The sequence below is a fragment of the Thamnophis sirtalis genome, unplaced genomic scaffold (genome assembly GCF_051295495.1).
Source record: "Thamnophis sirtalis isolate CommonGarterSnake01/CBP01778 unplaced genomic scaffold, rThaSir2_p1.2 scaffold_7, whole genome shotgun sequence".
In the NCBI taxonomy this organism is placed as follows: Eukaryota; Metazoa; Chordata; class Lepidosauria; order Squamata; family Natricidae; genus Thamnophis; species Thamnophis sirtalis.
Window position 1 is genome coordinate 37697641 of NW_028261387.1, and position 23396 is coordinate 37721036.

The following is a 23396-nucleotide window of genomic DNA, read 5'->3' on the forward strand; positions in this document are numbered from 1 at the left end:
CTCCCAAGGTCAATTCCACATACCATTACAGAAGAATAATCCATCTGGGGGGAGGGGCCGATGCCATGACGAGACGACGCACGATCTCAAAGTTCTGAGATCGCACTCGACACTTTTATTGCTGGGGGGTTCCAACGGACCTAAATCATCCCGAAGAGATGGTGAACAGGAAGATTACATCTTGCTGATCTCGGGATATCACAAAATCTCCGAGAAAAGCAAGGCAAAGTCTTCTGCTGGCAATAAAAATTCCAGTCTATCGAGGCTGACAAAGTCGGCAATACGGAGGAGAAGTGTTAAGCTGGTGAGAAACTTTTATTGTTTTAAAAAAAATGGACTGCCTATAAAATTTAAAAACTAACTTAAATCAATGAATAGAAGAACTTAGCGGCGAATTTGATTTTTGTAATGGTTCTGGACAGTGGTTATCTTACTTTCTAAATGTTATTTACATGGATTGATTCTAAGTAAACCTTTTCAAATGGATGGATTACCCTAACATTTTTTCTGACTCTCTAAGCTACAAATTGGCTGTTTACATCTTGACACTTTTATTGCTTGGCTATTCTGGCTTAAGATCTGATTGTACAGCCTTTCCTCTGTAGTTTGTTTTCGCTTGCGAGTGTGTTTCAATCTTGCTGAGCTTCTAAGAAAAAATACAACTGCGTATAAACATGGTGTCTCTTCAAGCAATACCTTTAGCTTTGAAGAGGGTGTTTGATACAGAGGAAAGAATTGAGAGAAAATTGGACTATTTGGTGCATTTGGCAACAAAATGTGATGAAAAAACTGAGGATGTTCATCAAATACAAAATAACAAGATGGAAATTCAAAAAATTGAAATGGAAGAGTTTGAGTCTGTTGATATTCGTGGCAATTGGTTTATTTCTGAGGGAGGAAAGAATGGAATATTCGAAGAGGAATTAAATGGAGAGAAAACTTATTTGAAAGGACAGGACATAGAAGGAGAAGAAAGCATTAAAGAACTTATGAACTATGAAATACTATTTGCAAAATATTTGATAACACTGCTGAGAATTAAAGATAAGTTGACAAAGGAAACAGAAGGAGGGCGTCAACATTATATGAGAGATACTACAAACAAGAAGGTGCAAAGAGGACTCTGTACAGACTTGTTTAAAAAAATGTTTGGAGAATTGGATCCACAAATGGCAGTAGATGTAAGATTGTTTTGCTATTGGAGAGATATAGGTTGATAGATGGAAGAGTATAACTCAAAATTAGCTAAACTTAGTTAAATCCAGTGATAATAGGTATAGTTAAATAAAAATTGATAATTATAGTAATGTATACAATGTTGAGCTGTTATGATAAGTAATAATTGGATATGAGAAGGGAAGGTTAGAAATATTTTTGGACTATATATAAAGATTATTAATAACAATAATAATAAAAAAACAAAGTTAAGCTTTAACTAATAGGGAGAAAATGTTATGATATAGGATATAGTTAAATAAAGAAAGGGTAATGATAATAAATTATATACATGGAAGATTAGAAAATTTTGGTATTAAATATGATGGATGTTTAGCTAAAACAGGATATGAGGATTTTATGTTAATGGAGGATTTTATAAATAAGTAAATGAAATGCCAGCATGTGGTTATGAATTAAATCTTGGTATATTTTAGGATAAAGGACGTTTAAATAACTATAGTCAAATAAAAGTGGAGGCATGATAATGGTAATATAATAAATATTTGAGTTAAGATATTTGAATTAATATGAATTATATTTGATGACAGTGGAAGAGATGCACAAAAGCCTTTTGTAACCAGTTGATACACTTTCTACAGTATGTAAAGAAGGAGGATTTGTATGTTTGTTTTGAAAATAAAAAAAAAAATTACAAAAAAAAAGGAAGAATAATCCATCTCACGTATGCTATGGTACATTCAATGTCCTTCAACAGTTATGAAGGAAAATCTCAGGCTGGCAAGAGAAAATACTGTCGACACGGCCCAATACTGGACAAATGTCATTCAGTTTTAATCCTATTTATTCAACATACTTTTTACAATGTGTTTCATTTCTATGACCTACTTTATACCTATTTTATTTGCTGAGTGTTGAATGTTACATGTCTTGAATTTGTAGGTACTTCTGCCACAAATAAAGAACACTTAAACCAGTGTGTAATATTGAGATGTCATTGATTACACTTTTAGATTATCCCTAGAGCCAACTGGGAATCATTGATCTCTCAGTGGCTTTTGATCATGGTATCTTTTTAGAACAACTTTGGAGGCTGGGAGCGGATGATACCCAGTGTTGTAGTGTTCCCCTCCTTTCTCCAGGCCCAATTCCAGTTGTCATTGTCAGCATGGGAGAGCTCTAGCCATAGATCCTGACTTTGTGAAGCTTTCTAGACATCATCAACACACTGATGATACAAGTAGCTCTCAACTGAGTCCAAAATTTCCACTGCTAAGCAAGGCAGTTGTTAAGTGACTTTTGGCCATTTTGCAACTTTTCGCCACAGTTAAGCAAATCACTGCAGTTGTTAAGTGAATGGTCTGCCACAACAACCACAGTGACTCACTTATTGACTGTCATAAAATGAAATCTTGTCATGTAGTGAACTCTTGTCTTGTGACTGGAATGACTTATGACCAAAATGTTTGTTTCAATTACAGTCACACATTAAGGACTACCTGTAGCCCTTTGTTAGTCACAATTTGTTAATCACCCAGAGTCACAATTTGCAAGTTGGGCAGCCATATAAATCAATTAAATACATAAATAAATACCCTAGACTAGGAAGCAACTACCAACATTCACATTTTTCTGTATGTTCTTGTTAATATCCCATTGCTAATTTCAAAACCTTTTTTCTTTTAAAAGAGAAAGTGACAATAAAACATTCAGGGAGCAGAGCAGTGGTGGGTTGCAGGCGGTACGCCCTGTTATGGGCGTACCGGTGCCTCTTCAGCACTTCCGCGCATGCACACATAGCTCACGGTGCCTGCGCAACGCTCCGCCGAGCAGCTGGAGCATTGCAGAGGCGTCGCAAGAAGTAAGTATGCATATGCATGCTGCACACATTCATGTGGTGCACACCGGGCCCCATTGTAACTGTACTGGTTGTAACGGGATCCAGAACCCACCAATGGAGCAGAGAATGTGTTACTGGCATTAAATCATTAAGCTGAGTTCATACATTTTTAAAAAACTGCTACTGCCAACATTTTAAAATTTTACTTTGTGTTGTAATTTACTTTGTAAATTGATGAAACTGTTTTTGGGAGAACAAGGATGTCAAAGAATAACTTATTCACTGGAAGCAAACTTCCCATTTATCCAATCGAATAATAGTATCTTACCTCCTTTCTGACCAGCAATGCATGGAACAATTCCTTTTTTGCTACAGAGACATCAGAGAATAGTTTTAGTAAAGCTGTCTAGATTCCCAATTTTCAATATCAATCCCTTTTTCTTTACATTCGAAAGGGGAACTTATTTCAGCACTTAACACAGATGACATATTGAGAATGTTTCCGGTTTACCTAGTTGAACATGATTAGTTCATACGAATTAAAATAGTCAAGATTCCAGCCAAGCCTATTAGACTAGCAATAATCTAATAGCATTTAGACTTATATTCTGCCCCACTAATTAAAACATAACCAAAAAACATTAGAACTTCACAACATTTTGATTAGGGTACAGCAGGGTAAAACAGGACAGCCTATTCAGAGGTTAAACAGAATTCGCTTGAAGTGGACATAAGATTGCAGATGTAAAAAGCAATTCAACAAAGGTTGAATGATTTGATCTAGTCAATGATCTGATTGATTAATGTTTGCTATTTGAATTAATTATTAGTTCTCCCATTCTTGGCAACTCTAATATACAGTTATAATAGATCAGGAATAGAGCAGGACTCTGAGAGAAATTATATACATATTTTAAACTCTGTATTTTAAGAAATAGTGTTTATGTACAACCTAATTCTGTTGCTAGTGGTTTTTAAACCACAAATTCCGCAAAAGGCACTTGGGATACGAATGCTGCCTGCTATATCTGTGCCAATGCCCAGAATGGATCCTTCACTTTTAATAAGAGCTCCTTCACCTCCTGACGATCCACCAGGGCTTTTTGTGGGATTCAAAGGATGCACTGTTGCTCCAAAGATCGGATTACTGCAATCATAACTGAAAAGACAAAGAATATTGTCAGCAATTGGTTTTGGAATAGTTCCAAATATTTTCCTAATAGTTCTTCCAGGTAGTGATCTAAGAATATGATTCAATTAGCCTTTTTATAAAATTATACTGTATCCCTTGATTAATCTTAATCTGAAACAATGGTATTTACAATTTGCCTCTTAATAAGGATTTTTTTCCTTTTCTCTCAGAATTAAAAAAAAAAAGACATTTCTTGAATTCTGAAAAGGACATGGTGATTATTATAAGCAATTAAGTCCTAAGCAGCATCATAAAGACTTGGTCAAGCTCAATTCTTCTACTTCTTAAAAAATAAGCTTCCTTAAACTTTAACAATTATCACTTACAAAGTGCTGCCCAAAGGTGTGATGGTAGAGATAAGGGGTACTGTTATCTGGGTGAAAATACCGGTCCTTTGGTCAATTTGAATCACCCACTTCAGTATCATACAGTACAGTCTAATTAGTTGATGACAAACCAATTTGTATAGAACCACTATTTGCTTTGTCTTTGTTTTATCATCGCCAACACCATTTTACTCTTGTTTTAAATTCACTGGGTCTCACTGTATTCCAAAGAACCAGTTGTGCTTCAATGTTCAGGTGAATGTGATTTGAGTGTAGATATTGATCAGGACTATGCAACTGAGTGACCATAAGCCAAACCCAGGAGTGCATGTAACAGCATACTTGGTCATCAGGAGGAGGAAGATGGCAAAGGTCAGCTAGGGGATCAGGAGCTCAAAAGGGAGAGGGAAGACAGGGAAGGTGGGAAAGGGGTTGAAACTCTCCTGCGACTGTACAGTAAATGCAGGTGAGCTGCCAAACACCTGAACTTTGATCACAAGAGCACTGCAACAGCTGTAACTTCAAATGATTTACTTCATCATAAATCCCTTCTGTCAGTGTTGCTGTAACTTTAAATGATTGCTGAGTGAATAGTCTTAAGTCAAGGATTACCTGTATATAAAAATCAAAACATAGACAATGGCAAAAAAATATATACATGATTTACGTAAGTAGAGATTGGGGAATATTTGTTTTTACGAATGGAATTGCTCCTTGATGTTTCAACACCTGCACTACCACAGCGTCTTCTGCTGCTGGTTGGAAGAGATGCTTTGCAAAGCCCAAAGTGGTGTCATAGCCCTGTGATGAGGAAAAGATATAAAGATGAGAAGGAAATTCAGGTTCCTCATAGAAACATCAGACACCATTCAGTGATGCTGGGTTTAAGATGTCAAAAAGCAGCAACACATTAGTAATGTATTTATTAGTTCCCCTGTGGAACGTTAAGAATGTTATTATACAGAAGATCCAAGGATAAATTCTTGATAGAAAATTTCTCCCTGAAATCCTGAACAGCATAAGACGGGGTGCCCAAACTTGGGAACTTTTAAGACTTGTGGACAGCCGGCAAGGGAATTCCGGGAGTTGAAGTCCACAAGTCTTAAAAAGTTCCCAAGTTTGGGCACCCCTGGCATAAGAACTGCTCAGAGTAAGCTAGATTAATTAGCAGTATAATTGAATTTATACATCACACTAGGCCAGTTTGGTTTTGACTTTGCAAGTTAGTTGTGGTTTTTAAACCACAGCTTCCAATTTAAATTACATGATTCCACCCATTTCAAGAAACCACAAGGTCTTAGGGATGGCAGATAAACATGTGGGAAGAAAACATGGGGTTTTGTGTGTACGTAGACATTGGCTACAAGGTTGCTATACAAAGATGGAAAGAGGACATACCCACAATTGAAGATTAGTCTTTCAAATTAATGGAACTAGCTAGATGGTGAAGTTGACTGCTTTAATTAGAAAAAAAGCAACTTGACCAACTTTCTTGCAACTTGACCACTGTTAGATTTCTTACAAGACAAGGACAAAAATCAGATCTTGACTTTGAGTTTTGAGGACGAGATTTGATTTGATTTGACTAGAAAAATACTGAAAGTTCTTTTTTTTCTTTTTCCAGAATTTTTTTTTATTTTTTGTTACATACCATTTTAAATATTCATTCACATTAATTCTTCTTCTTTACATTTGTCATTCTTATACATTTATTATTTCATTTAATAGGTTTTAATATGCAGTTTGGGTTGCTTCATTTATCAACCCTTCCTCCTATTGTAACACCACCTTATTTCCCTTTCTTTTCTCCCTCCCTCCTCTTCTTTCCTTCCTCCTCTCCTTCCCCTTCCTTCTTCCCTTACCTTTCTCCTACTCTTCCTCTTCCCTTTCCAACCCTCTCTTTCTCTTTCCCTCCCTTCCATCCTCCTCTCCTTACCTCTTTCTTCTTTCCTCCCATCTTCCTTTCATTCTCTCCTCCTCTCTCCCTTCCTTTTCTATTGAGTCTCTTTCATATCTCAGTTTATGTTTCTTGGGATGGTATTTCTGCAGATCCAAATATAATTTGGTATCATTTCTTATTCTCTTACCTTCGCTAATCTATCCTATGTTTCTCGCTCCCCCATATATCTCGCTCTTGAATATATACTTGTATATTTAATATTTTCTTTTCTGTTTTCCCCTTCTCCCCCCCCCCACTTTTCCATTTAATAGTGCATTGTCTGGATTCCGTATCTTCTCTCTACTTTCTTTTCTAGTTTCCTTTCTCTAGCCAAACATAAAATTTTCCCCATATCTCGAAGTACTCCGATTCCTTTATCATTTATTTTCATTGTCAATCTATTCATCTCTGCACAATCTAGTATAAGATGCCCCTTTTTCCCTCAAAAGAGGCTGAAAATCTGGGTGCGTCTTATACACTGAATACAGCATTTTTTGCCTCCCAAAACCCCACCCCTGTTACCAAAATGGCCGTGCATAGCTTCTAGAAGACTTTCAGAGAGCTCCTGGGGGCTGAGTAGGGCAGAAATGAGCGAAAAATGGGCCATTTTTTGCTCAATTTTGCCCCACTACCACCCAGGAGTACTCTACAAGCCTCCTCAAGGCTATTCATGTCCTTTTTTTTTGGAAAGAAAACAGGCTTGTTTTGAGGCTGTGTCAGTATAAATAACAATGGCAATAGTGGACATCCTTGTCTAGTTCCCTTTGTAATCGCTATCTTTCCCGTCATCTCACCATTTACCATTACCTTTGCCGATTGGTTATTGTATATTGTTTTAATCATATTTATGAATCCCTCACCAAATCCCATCATCTGAAGTTGCATTATCATAAATTGCCAGTTCACATTATCAAAGGCATTTTGTACATCCAGAAATAACAACGCCATTTGCTTCTCTGGATGGGCTTCATAGTACTCTAGCGTATTCAATACAATTCGCATATTGTCTCTGATCTGTCTCTTAGGGAGAAATCCATTTTGGTCTATGTTTATGAATTCATTTAAAAGTCTCTCCAATCTTTCTGCCAATTACCTCCCTGCGACCAATTAGATCACATAGATTAGGCCTCCTCCGAGTTCCATCTGCCAGTCAGTGCCGACTGGCAACTACAAGGAGGAGAGCCTTCTCAGTAGTAGCTCCGACCCTTTGGAACGATCTCCCCGTGGAGATTCGTACCCTCACCACCGTCCAGGCCTTCCGCACAGCCCTCAAGACCTGGCTAGCCCGTCAGGCCTGGGGACAAAGATAATTGCCCCCACCCGAATGATGAATGAATGTTGCTTATTATTTTACTTTATGTATTGTGTGTGTTTATTGTTTGTATACCCCCTCCCCTCATTTTATGTAAGCCGCCCTGAGTCCCCTCAGGGAAAAGGGCGGCCTATAAGTATTAATAAATACTCAAATACTCAAATTATTGATGCAAAAATTTTATAATCCACATTTAATAATTGTTGTAGATCTGACTCTTCTTTTGATATAAGCGTTATATATGCCTCCGTCCATGTTTCTGGTATCTTTGCCTCCCTTAGTAAGACATTAAACAGTTCCAACATTACATTATTTAATACTTCCTGTAATGTTTGGTACAGTTCTGTCGGTAATCCATCTGGTTCTGGTGTTTTCCCCTTCTTTTGCCTTTTGATGCCTTCTGTTACCTCCATCATTGTAATTCTTTCTTCCAATGTTATCTTAAATTTTTCTGGGATTTTAGTTATTCTAGTTTTCTCTAAGAATTGTCTTATTTTCCCTTCTGCAAAATATCTTATTCAAATTTGTCAGTTTATTATAAGTTAGACAAAAATTAAGTGAAGAATATACTATGACTATTGTATTTTTTGTATGTTGAGTATTAGTTTTATAACGCATTTTAAGTATTGGTATTGTTCATTAGAGAGAGGCTATAGTATTATTACCATATTTCTTTACTGGAAAAAGTCAGAGGTCACTTATGTTATATATCATACTTTTCGGAGTATAAGCCGCACTCTTTCCTCCCCCCCCCAAAAAAAAGAGGGTGGGAATGTTCGTGTGTCATACACTGAATATAGCTATTTTTGATCTCCGGAAACCCCACCCCGCGTGTCCTGTTTTCACCAAAACCAGGCTTTTTGACAAAAATGAGGCACACAGAGGGTTTGGGAGGCCTGCAGAGTATTCCTAGGGGATGAGGAGGGTAGAAACGCAATGCATGGGATGTTTTTGCCCTCCCCAGCCCCCAAGAGCACTCTGCAGGCATCCTAAACCGTCTGCGTGACCCGCTTTTGCAAAAAACGGGCCTCCCAACCCATCCCCCAGCATTTCATATTTGCTCTCTCCAACCCCCAGGACCACTCTGCAGGCCTCCCAAACCCTATACGTGCCCCATTTTTGCAAAAAACTGGACACACAGAGTTTTGGAGGCCTGCAGAGTACTCCTGGGGGCCGGGGAAGGCAATAACATTTTTTTCTTGTTTACCTCTTTTAAATCTTGGTCCTTCTTATACTCCGGTGCATCTTATAGTCCGAAAAATATGGTATTTGTCTTTGTATTTTTTGTTATTTTTTAACTTGTCCTATTATTCCCTTCCCTTATATTAGTTTATATTTTAATGCTTTTAAAAAAATCACAATTAAGCAACCATTATGCAGTACAATGTGGTAACCCAGTTGGTATCAGAGAACTTTGTATGTTTTAGCAGACAGCAATCAATGTTAAGACTGCTGTGAAACATGCCTTAGAATAAGGTAAATTTTATTTTGGTTATCACAGAGCCAAACACATTTTTAAGATGCAGCTGGTTTCCCACACAATATGCAACATGGCTCTTTGCTTATTTATTTGATTTGCCTAACTGCAAAACCATTCAAGGTAACACTCACAAATATAAACAGTATCTTACAAGAAACCAACAATCGATTTTTTTTAAAAAAATGTGCATTAGTTTGCAGGCTCACATATCACCCTGCTCCAGGCCCTATCAGAAAGGGTTTAAACTGCCCAGAGTCACCTTAGAAGGGAGGTGGCCAACATAAAAATGTAACAAATAAATAAAATAAAGATTTTATAAAAGAGAGCAGGGCTCAGCATTACGTGACTTGAGCTATTAGATACAGGCAGATGAAAAAATGATCTCATATTGACTAACATGTACACCAGGGGTGTCAAACTGGCAGCCTGTGGGGCGGATGCGTCACGTGTAAACCCCACCCACCCCAGCTCCGCGAAGGGAAAAAACCTTGTGATATATGACACCACAAGTTTGACACCTGTGATGTATAGGCATCTGCTAGAAGCAATTCAAATCCAAAGCCAAGATGCTCCTTATTATATAATGAAATACAAGTTGTACATCCACCTGTTCTTTAGACACACAAAAGCTCTGCATACCCACCCAAGGCCCACCCCAGCTATACCTTGCAGTTAATGGATTCCTTTATGCTGACGGGAACTCCATAGAGCAAGCCCTTTTCTCCTTCACTGTTCATATGCAGAAGCTGGGATTCATTCTCTGCTAAGTAATCGACTATGCAGTTGACATCTGCAGTCACTTTCAAGGCCTAGAAAAAGCAGGGAAAGACAGCCCCTTTTATTCTCCTGTGAAATGATGCCTGCCTTTACAAAGAGGAGGAAAAAAAACAGAAATCTGAAGGAAAGTCTATTTGCTCTACTAAACTACCTCATGTCTGAAGACAATTGTTTCCTCTACCTCTTTATTTTCTCTTGTGAGTTGTGTTACCCTTTTCTTTTTCTCAACAAGGTAACTAATTCTCTTCTACATGGGCATTATTGTTCAATGCCAATGATTCTCATATCTAAAGACTGGAGTTTCCCAATGTAGAAGATAAGTAGGTTCTGAATATTCCTGGGTAAAAATTTTCACCCAGCAGGTATATATCAGTGCCAGAGGGTAAAAAAAAAAATTGCTTCACACTTCCCTCTTTTGGTCAAGAGGTTGAAGAAAAACTGACTGAATGACTCTTTGAATCAGGGTCAGCTCTTAATGCTTTACAATCACATTTAACAGCTGGTTTGGGTAACAATATGGAATATTACTACTGTCTTCTTCTAGGATATTTTTTCAATTTGCCTAACTAGCTTATAGCCCTAAGTTTTCCTGTTGGTCTCCGATCCAAATACTAAAACCAGGTTTCACTCTGCTGAAGAATAGGTGGTCTGACCCCGCCTCCGTCCGGTGATTAACGCCGACACAGGCTTAGTAATTTGCCACTCTTTATTTACACAATTACAATCCTGTTGGCTGAAAGCCCAACACGACTCACTGGCAAGGCGTTGGCAGCAACCCAGATTGCCACAGACAAGAGATACAAGACAAACAAGAGCTTCTCCAGCTTGTTATGAACGGTTGTGTCCTACAAAAGGTCTCCTCCCAAAGTCTCTTCTTGTATACTCTCTTGGGAGGAGCCAAGCCACAATCACCTGGGCTTGATTATCTCTTATGTAACTGCTGCCTCCGTTTCTCCACCCTTCTTTGCCTGGCGTCAGGGACAAGCTCCCTTTGATCTTCCCCACTGCTCCATGCCTCAGGCGCCTCTGGGTGGCTAGCCAGCCTCTCTGGTCCCTGAACCTGCCCAGGATCCTCCACATCTTCCATAGCCAACTCATAGGGTCCCTCGCTATCGGAGTCCATTGGCAGCTCCAACGACAAGTAGGTATTGCTACTTTGGATCTATTTCTGGTATAGGCCAATTTCTTCTTCCTTACTAGAAGTTTCACTTTTGTGTATTTATTATCACTTTATGAGAAATAAAGAAGAATCGAGAAGATTAATAGATTTAAGACTTGAAAAGATTACCTGATGTTGGCTTTTTTGGGAAACAAACTACTCTGTTTCCTTGAAAATAAGACCTCCCCAGATAATAAGCCCAATCGGACTTTTGAGCGCATGTGCTAAAATAAGCCCTCCCCAAAAATATTGCAACACCGCAGCAGCCATGAGCAGACCACGATCGCCGCTTCCTGCACCTCAAAAATAATGACCTCCCCAAAAAGTGCTTATTTCAGAGGTCAAAAGAAAATAACACCCTGTCTTATTTTCAGGGAAACATGGTATATACACCTATTTTGGAGTATTAGCCTAATGAGTATTAACTCAATGAGTGTTTTTTTCCCTCTGAATAATTAGCTGGAGAATCTGTTTGTGAAGTTTATTGTTACACTGATAAAATGCTTTCTATGCAAGAGAGATAAAATTTTCTGTCACTATTGAGACCCTTATAACAGCAACAGGAAATATGACCCACAAGAAAAATGCAGATTCCTAAAACAATTTTCAAATCTACTTTTTAAAAAATGTTTATGGATCCTCAAGAAACGTTCAACTTGAGTCATAATAATCCTACCCTACACATATTTCTCATTTTTGTTAGCTTAAGGAATGATCCCTCACCTTATCCACAAAGGTGTAGAAAACACTATCAGGTGTGAGTGAACCATCCCGAAGTTTCTGACAGAGTTCAAGCAAACTCAATGGTAAAATAGGTTCTGGTTGGTGATTTGGATTCTGAAAGAGAAAAAATCCTCATGTATAATAAAACACTGCTTCTTTTAGATACGTATATAATCTATCAATAAACATTTAGAATGTTTCTAATATAGCTATGTCCAGTCTAAACTAATCAATTCTATAATTGATGCTCTGATCCATATTAAAAACAATGCAAAGCAGATTCAACCTTACAGTGGGGCAAAAAAAGTATTTAGTCAGCCACCAATTGTGCAAGTTCTCCCACTTAAAAAGATGAGAGAGGCCTGTAATTGACATCATAGGTAGACCTCAACTATGAGAGACAAAATGAGAAAACAAATCCAGACACATTGTCTGATTTGGAATTTTTTTTTGCAAATTATGGTGGAAAATAAGTATTTGGTCAATATCAAAAGTTCATCTCAATACTTGGTTATATATCCTTTGTTGGCAATGACAGAGGTCAAACGTTTTCTGTAAGTCTTCACAAGGTTGGCACACACTGTTGCTGGTATGTTGGCCCATTCCTCCATGCAGATCTCCTCTAGAGCAGTGATGTTTTGGGGCTGTTGCTGGGCAACATGGATTTTCAACCCCCTCCAAAGGTTTTCTACGGGGTTGAGATCTGGAGACTGACTAGGCCACTCCAGGACCTTGAAATGATTCTTACGAAGCATTTCCTTTGTTGCCCGGGCGGTCTGTTTGGGATCATTGTCATGCTGAAAGACCCAGCCACGTTTCAATGCCCTTGCTGATGGAAGGAGATTTGCACTCAAAATCTCACGATACATGGCCCCATTCATTCTTTCCTGTACACAGATCAGTTGTCCTGGTCCCTTTGCAGAGAACAGCCCCAAAGCATGATGTTGCCACCCCCGTGCTTCACAGTAGGTATGGTGTTCTTGGATGCAACTCAGCATTCTTTCTCCTCCAAACATGACCAGTTGTGTTTCTACCAAACAGTTCTACTTTGGTTTCATCTAACCATATGACATTCTCCCAGTCCCCTTCTGGATCATCCAAATGCTCTCTAGCAAACTTCAAAGGGGCCCGGACATGTACTGGCACTGCAGGAATTGAGTCCCTGTCGGCGTAGTGTGTTACTAATGCAGTGTTTTTCAACCTTTTTTGTGCAAAGGCACACTTTTTTCATGAAAAAAATCACGAGGCACACCACCATTAGAAAATGTTAAAAAAATGGTTTTGTGCATGAGTGTGTATGTGTGCGTGTGTGTATGTGGGTTTGAGTGAGCGATGGTTCCGGTAAGGGAACTGTGTCTATTTAGAAAAGAAGGTAAATTATTGCAAACATGATATATGTTTCTAGAGAGAGAGAGAGAGAGAGAGGGAGGGAGGGAGGGAGAGAGAGAGAGAGAGAGAGTATCCCTCCTTCCTTCAGCCCAACACACCCTCGCTGGCATCCCGGCCAGACGAGAGGGACTGCAGAGGGTCTCCCTGAGTTTAGGGCAGCGAGTCAGGGCTGGGCCAGCTTGGGCACTGCAGAAAAGCAGCTGCAGCCAAAAGGGGAAGGGCAGGAACAGCCTGAAGCCACCCCCACACCAGCTAGAGGGGGTGCTGTAGGCTGCAGGCGGCGGCGAACAGGAAGGGAAGCGAATGGCAGCCAGCATCCCTGCCTTCTTCCTCCCAGAGCCGCTTCTTTGCCAGCCTCTCAGCTGATCGGTGCCAGGCAGCCCCCGCGGGGCGAGCGCTGCCGGTGGGGGGGGGAGATCCGGGGGAGAGGAGGGAAAAGGCGTCCCGAGCAGAAGTTTCCCTTCTCCTCCCCCTCCCGCTGACTTCTCCCCAGCAGCGCTCGTCTCCAGCCGCAGCAACCCTGGCGGCCCCCAGGGAGACTGAAAGGGGCGCAGCGCTCTCCCAACCGCCGAGGAAGGCAGAGGAGCCGGCCCTGGGCTGTTGGGAGAAGCGCCCTAACCCTCCCTTCCCTTTGGCAGCCACCTGGCAGAACGGGGAGATTTCTGACATTTTGCAGCTGGAACCAGCCAAGCGCCCTGCGCACATCGGCCGCCCGGGAGCCCCGAGGCTCACCACCACCATCTCCAGAAGCACCAACGGCTCACGCGCGCAGCTTAGAGGGAACGCTGATAGGCAGGTGTTTTTCCCACGGCACACCTTACACTATGCCACGGCACACTAGTGTGCCGCGGCACAGTGGTTGAAAAACACTGTACTAATGGTAGCCTTTGTTACGTTGGTTCTAGCTCTCTGCAGGTCATTCACTAGGTCCCCCCATGTGGTTCTGGGATTTTTGCTCACTGTTCTTGTGATCATTTTGACCCCACGGGGTGAGATGTTGCGTGGAGCCCCAGATCGAGGGAGATTAACAGTGGTCTTGTATGTCTTCCATTTTCTAATTATTGCTCCCACAGTTGATTTCTTCACACCAAGCTGCTTGCCTATTGCAGATTCAGTCTTCCCAGCCTGGTGCAGGTCTACAATTTTGTTTCTGGTGTCCTTCGACAGCTCTTAGGTCTTTACCATAGTGGAGTTTGGAGTGTGACTGTTTGAGGTTATGGACAGGTGTCTTTTATACAGCCTACAAGTTCAAACAGGTGCCATTAATACAGGTAATGAGTGGAGGACAGAGGAGCCTCTTAAAGAAGAAGTTGCAGGTCTGTGAGAGCCAGAAATCTTGCTTGTTTGTAGGTGACCAAATACTTATTTTCCACCATAATTTGCAAAAAGATTCTTTCAAAATCAGACAATGTGATTGTCTGGATTTGTTTTCTCATTTTGTCTCTCATAGTTGAGGTCTACCTATGATGTCAATTACAGGCCTCTCTCATCTTTTTAAGTGGGAGAACTTGCACAATTGGTGGCTGATTAAATACTTTTTTGCCCCACTGTATATAGTACATGTAAAATCTGTGTTTCAGAAAAAAAATATTAATGTGATTCTTGCTTAGCCACATTGTTGGCAGTGATTAAACACAGGATAATTAGGAAAGTATTAATACATTACCATTAGTTTACGTATAAGTTAGTAAAACTCTTCTTGTTATGATCTTTAACTGGGCAACACTTTTTGAAACAAGGTACCTCAAATGAGCTAACTTACAGAATGTGTCCAAAATCTGGGACTCATGATTCCAGAGGTATTAAAACTTGGGGAAGCTGTAATTGCTACTGTCTGCTGGTGCAGTCACATGATCTTTATTTTCAATGTTCCATGACAATTTCCCAGCCAGTCTCACAATCCTTTGCTCCCTCTCTCACCCAGCAGCAACCGCTTACTGTCTGTTGGAAAGGGAAGGAAAAGGGAAGAGCAAGAGAAAGGAAAGGACTCCATTTGTTTGACCACATGACTGTGGGGATTAAGGAGGTTTAAGAAGGCTCCATTTGTTTGGGGAATGTTTATAAAGATTCTCAGTCATCCAGGTCAGTCATCCAGGTCATGGTTGGCTCAAAGAGGCTTTTTTTCAAAAGGCAACTGGACTTTGTTTTTCTTTGAAGACATTTCACTTCCCATCCATGAAGCTTCTTCTCATCCAAGAAAATGGATGACTTCTGAAGAAGCTTCTTGGATGAGAAAAGAAACATCTTCAAGAAAAAACAAAGTCCAGTTGCCTTTTGGAAAAAAAAACACATATGTGGGACTTCTTTAAAAAGGCAGCCCCTACAGGTTCACAAGAACAACACCTGCTTTGCAGGCTGGTTCTGTCAGAAAGCCAACCCTATTCTAGGCCCAGTGCCTTTCTCAGAAGCTGCTAAGAATGTGTTGAAAGAAATGTCCTTCTGGATTCAGTTCCAAGTGGGGGGAAAAGATACGGGAAATATAGAGGCTGCTTGGAAAGATGATTTAATGATGAACAGGATCACATGGTTTGAGTTTCTGAACCGAAAAGGTGATCACATGCTTCAAGATGTTAGATGAAAAGGCAGAGATGCTGAAAGTCCCTTGTTCTATGCCCTCTCTGGGTTTTGAACCTGAGCTTGTATTCTGATTGGTTGTCAAACTCCCATAGTGGCATGCAGGGGCAACTCTGTAGGCTGTGTTTTGAGTCCAAGTTTGGTTGAGCATTGCTTCTTCCCAGGTGCCCTGTGATGAGATAGGTAAAGGGCTAATACTATCATGCCTTAATCCCATCACCCTGGACTTGAAGGGGTGAAGATCTTTGTTATGTAGACTGGCTCGGGCCTTTTAATGGTGGATTGACAATGGTGAGGGCTATTAAGAATGAGTTTCCTGCCTAAAAACATGTTTCTCCATTTCTTATCCTGGGAAATGTAATAGTCTGCCTTTTCAATATTTCCCAGGATATTTCATTTTTCTAGGAGAGGGGTGGGTTTTAACTTCCTACAAATGGAAAAGTAAGTTGGGTACTGCTGGGTGAGAAAAAAAGCTGGAGGCTTGCAAGCTCCAGATGGCCACAACCAGTTGATCTCTCTTTGGAGGATGACTGGCTGCAGGGAATCAATGGGACAGGATGGGTGCGTAGGTGAATGGTTTCGGATTTCATTTTAATTATAAAAATGAAACTAACCTTTTACTCAAGACAAATCCTTGACTGTGTGATGAAATATACAGGCATGGGCAAATGTCTAATAATGCATCCTGTGTCTAATATTCTAATCAGATAAACTTCAAAATAGAACCGTTTTATTAGACAAGGCCACATACATTATTTGTGATTTTGGTATAATAATTTTAATCTCATTTTAAGCATTGTTACCCACCCACCCAGTCATCAGTTTGAGTTAGGTGCCCATATAAATTGAACAATAAATAAATAAAAATATACTTGTCAAACACATGCATATCAAAACCTTCCAACTTCTCCACCTCACCTGCCTTTAACATAGTGATCTCCAGCAACTCAGAATTCAAAACTGAATTCATACAGAGCAGACTCTAAATCTCCAGAATCCAGATACTCAACTTCTCTTTCAGTTATTGGCTGCCCTCCAGAAGTCTTGCTAAACTAATCTATATGGGAGAGCATAAACCAACGAGTGCTGACACAAGCGGTTTGGGGCTAAACCTATTTGCCCCACCGAGCCTTCCTGAGAGAACCAGAAATCTGGATTTGATCGAATCCCAATCGAATCTCATTGGCCTATAGAAGTCTGCACCGGTTGCACCAACCAGGATAAACATCTATATCCAGACAGACGTTTCCCCCCCCCCTCTTAAGTGTGGAATGAATAAAAGGAAACTGCCTCCCTCTAGAAAAACTGCAAGCTTTAGAAGAAAGGTAAATCTCCCCGAGCCAGTCCATCCCCATTTCGAAGCTTTCGGCACTCTTGTTCCTCCCTACGGCTGTGAACGTGGGGATGGTCTGTTCATTGCAAGACCTCCGAGCGCCAGAACTGGGGGGGGGGGGGGAAGAGAAAAAACCCACGGCTTCTCCTCTGACCTGCTCTTGGAAGAGCTGTGCGGCTCTTCCCATTTGCTCGAAGGCGTTCTCCCGCCGTCTCCTCGCCTTCGCTATCTTGTCCTGGACCTGCCGCCACCTCCGCCATTTCAGCAGCAGGAAAGTGGCTAGCGAGCAGCCTAGCAAAGCAGTAACCAAAGTACTTGCGCTCATCCTCATCGTCGAGCGGGGCAATCCGCGCCGCCGCCGTCGCTTTTATACTCCGACTCCTTCCACTCGGCTCTGGTCAAAAGATACGAACCGGGGTGCTTTTCTACTGGACTCCGCCCCCTGCAAAAGATGCCTTCTCCCTCGGAAATTAGCATGTTAATCACGCCTGTTCTTGTGGTGAAAAACATGGTTATACAACACAGGTAGGCCTCGACCTACGACCACAACTGAGCCCAACGTTTCTGTTTCTAAGTGAGACATTTGTTAGGTGAATTTTGTCCCGTTTTAGGACCTTTCTTGCCACCGTTGTTAAGTGAATCACTGCAATGGTTAAGTTAGCAACACAGTTACATGAATCTTGGCTTCCCACATTGACTTGGCTTGTCAGCCGGTCACAAAAGGAAATCACATGAACCCCCCACTCCCAGGACACCGCAACTGGCATAAATATGAGTCAGTTGCCAACTGTCCAAATTTTAATCAAGTGACCATGGGAATGCGGCAATGGTGGGTTCCGGATCCCATTGCAACTGGTATGGTGCAACGGGGCCTGGCGTTGACCACATGAATGCACATAGCGTGCTTGCACACGTGCAGCAGCGCGCCCATGCGTCCTACCCTCCAGCGATGCCTCTGTGAGCCTCCATGACACTCCAGCTGCTCGGAGAGCATTGTGCAGGCGCAGTACACACCATGCACGGAAGCACTGAAGAGTTCAAATATAGGTAAGGACGGCGGGCGGGCGGGTGGGCAGGCACCTATATGCCCGTACTGAGGCGAACCGCCTGCAACCCACCACTGGGATGCGGTAATGGTTGTGCGGAAGTCTTAAATCACTTTTTTCAGCGTTGTTGTAACTTTGAATGGTCACTAAATGAACTTTATAAGTCGAGGATTATTTGTACAGCTGTTTCAAAAAGTTTTGCTAATATCCTAATATTCTAATTCCTAGTTTTATAAGACCCACTTTTTCAAGCATCCAAAAAATAGAACCTTCAGCTTTCCTCCTAACACAACTGAATTATAATTACCAAATCCAGCTCCCACAACAGGAAAAACCATGATTAATTCAACTGGAGGTAGGCGGGGAAGATTTATGATAGGTATGCTGATGTAATCATATATTTTCTAACATGTTTGTCCTCACTCCCAATAACGCTAGAATATTCTGAAAAGATGAAAGATAAGATAAAAATTCCAGGATTTCCATTTATAACATTCCCAGGTCTTTATTTTTTAAAAACAATGCTATGCTTATTAATATTGAATGTGAGGCTGAAAATAATCAACCACCAGAAGGCAGCAGAATTAATAGTTTCTGTCTTTGATGGTATCTTAATAACTTTATTATGGGTTATCTAATAACTATAGGAATGTGGCTCCAATTTTATGGTCCAACACTCTAAAGTACATTGCACCTTTAACGTCAGATAGGTAGATCAAACAGCCATTTCTGAAGTTCTTTCAGTTCAATTAATAAATCTTTCCTGAAGTAGCCTGCATTTATCAGTTTCCTAAATTGACAAATATGGCAAGCGAGCTAGAAAGAAATTACATTGGTACTTAACTCTAGAATTAAAGCTGCATAGCATACCCATAAATCAAACAGACTTTCATAAAAGTTCTATTTGTCGTTAGAAAAACACTGGCTTTTGACAACTTGTAAATGGTCTCTGAAAACATTAGTGTGGAGACTCTGTTCCATCAAATGTTTAGACAGGAAAACAATTGGAAAAACTACATATAAAAACAACAGGGCAGGACAGGGCAGGTCTCCCAATTCAAAAGCCTAAAGGTATATTTGGGAGCACTGAGGAATGTGAATATAGCACCAGTCTTCTACTCTTTAAGCCAAACTCAGCATTCCCAGGCTCATGTGGCTGACTTCCACAGCTGTCATGCAATCCCCCCCCAAACCCCCCCCCCAAATTTAGGAAGTGGCAGATGAGTCCTATGCCTGACCCCCACATGATCTGTAGCATGTTTTTACTTTTTTAGCTGTAGCCCTGCACAGCCCTGGTAATTAGCAATATAGCAGGGCACCTTCAAGAAGCTTTATGAGGATTTATTCACCAAGGAGCAAAATTCCTTCATCAACCATGATCACCACTGTAGGTTAAACTGGCATTAACCTATACTTATTTACCAGTTGATCTTCTGGAACCCAATGGGAAGTTGGGATTGATTTTGATACTCAATATATGTAAAATAATACAATAAAGTGCTTTAACAGAGGCTATGTTTTTACCATAATGTGTTTTTTAAAAAGTATCTTTGTCAACGTTCCAAATATCACCCAGAATTAGTAAGTAAAATCTTTATTACGGTCAAAGACCAGCAATACACATTAGTTTTTACACTATATTAAAAAATACTAACATTAAAATATAATTAAAAAGTATTGACATTAAAAGTGGATAATAACATTGTGGTCCAAAAATTGTTAAAGGTATGTCCAGATAATTGGTACAAGATGGTACTATACTTCTGTAGCCAATTTTTTTCTCACGGACATTGCAGCAGCACAGAACTTTGCCACTGCATACGTGGTAACCGGGTTGGTGTCCTGGAGGAGAAAGCCTAGATAAAAATGGTCTGCCCTCCCTGGCAATCTCTCTAATAAGGGGAGAATATGTGCAGACCTACAAGCTTTTTATAGCTCGCAGTGTAATAGAACATGTGAATTATCTTCCACTTCTTTACCACATATACAAACGCGTTCTGCTATAGGTGTTCTCTTATACCTGCCTTGGAGGAGTGCTGAAGGAAGAATGTTAAATCTGGCTCTGAAGAAAGCTATTCTTTGTTTTGGGGAGATCAGGTCATTTAGATATCTTGCCGATTCCCACACCCTGTTTAATTCTGTCCCTACTGTGGAGAGGCAACCTATTTAGTTCTTCTTGGAACTCCATGTCCCTCATTCTATTAATTACTACTTGGCACCCAGAATTAAATCAGAGTTCAAGGCATAGCTTTCATAAAAGTTCCAATTTAATAAGAGAGACATGTTGGTACAAACTGTGGAAAACCCGAATCTGAAAGCTTCCTGGATTTCCCACCCAGTTGAAAGTTCATGATCTTCTCCCCACACCCACAAGTCCATCACATGGTCCAATCTTCCTCTGCCACGCTGGCATTTCCACCCATAGTTCCGGTCAGGTGCAGAGGTGCGGAGACAAAAGATGACCTCGGGCTTCTAGAAAGGAATGTTTTAGTTTGACAACAACATTCTACAATTCTACTCCTTACTATTCCCCCTCCCAATTCCCCACTAATGAATCAGCGTAGTAAAGAAAGAGAGAGTGTGGCAGGCCAAAGAACCTAAAAGGAATATGACTGCAGACCTGACAATCTTAATGATAGAGGTTTCAAATTCATTTTTCAATATATCCAGGTACAGCGGGAAAAATCATCTGAAACTTTGAAGAGTACTGCTTCTCAGTGCTGACCTTAAATAGTCAACTGTGATCTTATTTATACATTTTGCTAAGCTATTGCTTTCTTTTAATCACTCTTTATGATGCATAAACAAGAGCAAAATAAAGCTTTTTATATTTCCTTGGAAAATACAAAATACCTGATGCTAGATATTCTTATTCAGAAGCCTCCACATCCCAAGTTAACCTTAAGGATTAGATTCCACATTAAACCAGGATTTTCGTGAAGAGTCCAAAATGACCACTGCTGTTGCCGGACAGATTTGAATACCGCCAACACCGTCGGAGCCTGAAAACCGCTCTGTACGGCGCTCTTAGACCTGGTGGTTGGGGAAATTCGGTCAGGAAGCCTCCCACCTCCCCCTTGCTCGCCGGCAGCCACCGGACAGGCAACTCACACTTCTGCTCCGCTTGCGACCAGCGGGAGTCAGCTGTCCCAGCAACTCCTTCAGCCTTAATTAACAGCGTTGGTCTTCAGAATAACTTGCAATATCTTTCCAAACGGAAAAGGTGGGGAGTCCAGCTCTGTTCTAGGACTGAGGAACTCCCCAGAATTAGTCCTAACGGGCGGACTGAGTTTTAAAACTGAACTTGAGGAGGCAAAGGGAGGCGTGGTTAAGAAAAATACACTCAGTTCTAGGGCAGTTGGACTGTGTTAACCCATGCTTGGACTCTCCAAGCAGCGCACAGGAGAATGTGCGTTTCACTGTACCAGAAACTAAGACATCCTGATTATGAATGTCAGCATAGATGCATTTTATTTTCCTTAGCTTCTCAGATGTGAAACATCATTTCTGCTTCATAGAAGATATCTACTATAATGGTAACCACACGATCACTGTATATCAATGAATCAGATGTATGTTGAGAAGGCTCCAGAAACATAGTATCCTTCTTTAAATTTATCCACTTGGCCTCTATGCTTGTTGATAGTAAGGGAAATTGATTAGATTACCATAGTTTTCAGTCTATAAAATGTACTCCCCCCCCAAAAAAAAAGTGGGTGGAAATGTCTGTGCATCTTATAGAGCAAATGTTGCCGAAGCTCCGCCTACCTGCCAGCCTCCACCCACCGTCCGTTTTCAGTCTCCTTGTTTTTGGCCTCTGTGCGCCCCGTTTCTAGCCTCAGTGTGCCCAATTTTCCGTGATCCCTACCGCCTGGAATGGGCCGAAAACGCAGAGGCGCACTGAGGCAGCAGTGATCCCTGCAGCCTGGAACAGCTGATCAGCGGCATTCTGGGAGGCCGATCCAACTGCCAATCAGCTGCTTGTGCTAAATCAGGCTACGATAACGTGCTGAAGCTGACCAGGCTCTTTGCTGCAAGGATACTAGCCAGATGAATACCGATGGATGCTGGGAGGAAGAGGCAGATTTCCCCCCCTTTTTTTGTCACCAAAAACTAGGTGTGTCTTTTGGCCCACAGCGTCTTAGAGTGCAAAAAATACAGTACTTTATTTGGATTGCAAAATTCTACCAAATAGTAGAGCAGCAAAAAAATAACAACAATAATCCATCAATTTTTCAGCCAGACATACAACCATAAATTAAGCCCTTATCAAATTCAGATTAGTCCTGAAAAGCAATAATTAGTTTAATCAATGGATATTTAGAAAACCATAGTATCAGCAAATCATTGACTTGCAACCAAAACTGAGCCCAAAATTTCCAGTGCTAAGCAAGGCAGTTAAATGAGTTTTGCCCCCATTTTACAACCTTTCTGGCCAGTTATTAAGTGAATCACTGCAGTCGTCACTAACATAGTTGTTAAGTGACTTTTCCATTGACCTTGCTTGTCAGAAGTCGTAAAGGGTGATCACATGACCCCAGGACACTGCAACCATGATAAATACATGCCAGTTGCCAAATTTTGCTCATTTCACCACAGGGATTCTGCAGCAGTCACAAGTGTGAAAAACGTTTCTAAGTTATTTTTTCCAGTGCTGTTGTAACCTTGAACAATCAGTAAATGAATGATTGTCAATTGAGGATTACATATTAATACACTTTGTACTCGATTATAGACAATAGGTGCACCACTGGAATAACTAGAAAGGCCAGGTTGGGAACCTTCTAGAGAATATGTTGACATCATCTTGATGCAGATAATGCCCCCCCCCCAGCAGCACTCTACAAGCCTCCTAAAGGCTATTCATGCCCTTTTTTTGGGGGGGGGGGAACGGGCCTGTTTTCACAAAAAAACGGGCTGTTTTTGCGAGGTCTGCAGAGTGCAAAAACATTTTTTTTAAATTTACCTCTTCAAAATCTTGGTGCTCCGGTGCGTCTTATCTTCCAAAAAATATGGCATGTGCTTCATGACTAGAACTTTTAATAAGAGATTGGACAATCATTTGTTCAAAATGGTATAGGGTCACCTGCTTAATTTGGACCAGAAGACCTCCAAAGTCGCTTCCATCTC

At 40.8% G+C, this 23396-nt stretch overlaps 1 protein-coding gene across 2 annotated transcripts in view; it reads right to left on the reverse strand.

Annotated features, from left to right (window-relative positions):
• Positions 1-17648, reverse strand: part of LOC106554261 (fatty-acid amide hydrolase 1) — a 38870-nt gene extending 21222 nt beyond the window's left edge. Inside the window, exons 1-6 of one of the 2 annotated variants that reach the window (XM_087719721.1) lie at positions 17375-17648; positions 11925-12038; positions 9931-10074; positions 5202-5335; positions 3969-4175; positions 3345-3385 (exon numbers count right to left, since the gene is read on the reverse strand). In XM_087719721.1, the coding sequence (XP_087575847.1) occupies positions 3345-3385; positions 3969-4175; positions 5202-5335; positions 9931-10074; positions 11925-12038; positions 17375-17551 (817 nt within the window). In that variant the 5' untranslated portion in view covers positions 17552-17648. Of the gene's footprint in view, positions 1-3344; positions 3386-3968; positions 4176-5201; positions 5336-9930; positions 10075-11924; positions 12039-15075; positions 15179-17374 lie in introns of those variants that run through there. The other variant, XM_087719722.1, reaches the window with a different exon arrangement.
• Positions 17649-23396: the final 5748 nt, after the last annotated feature.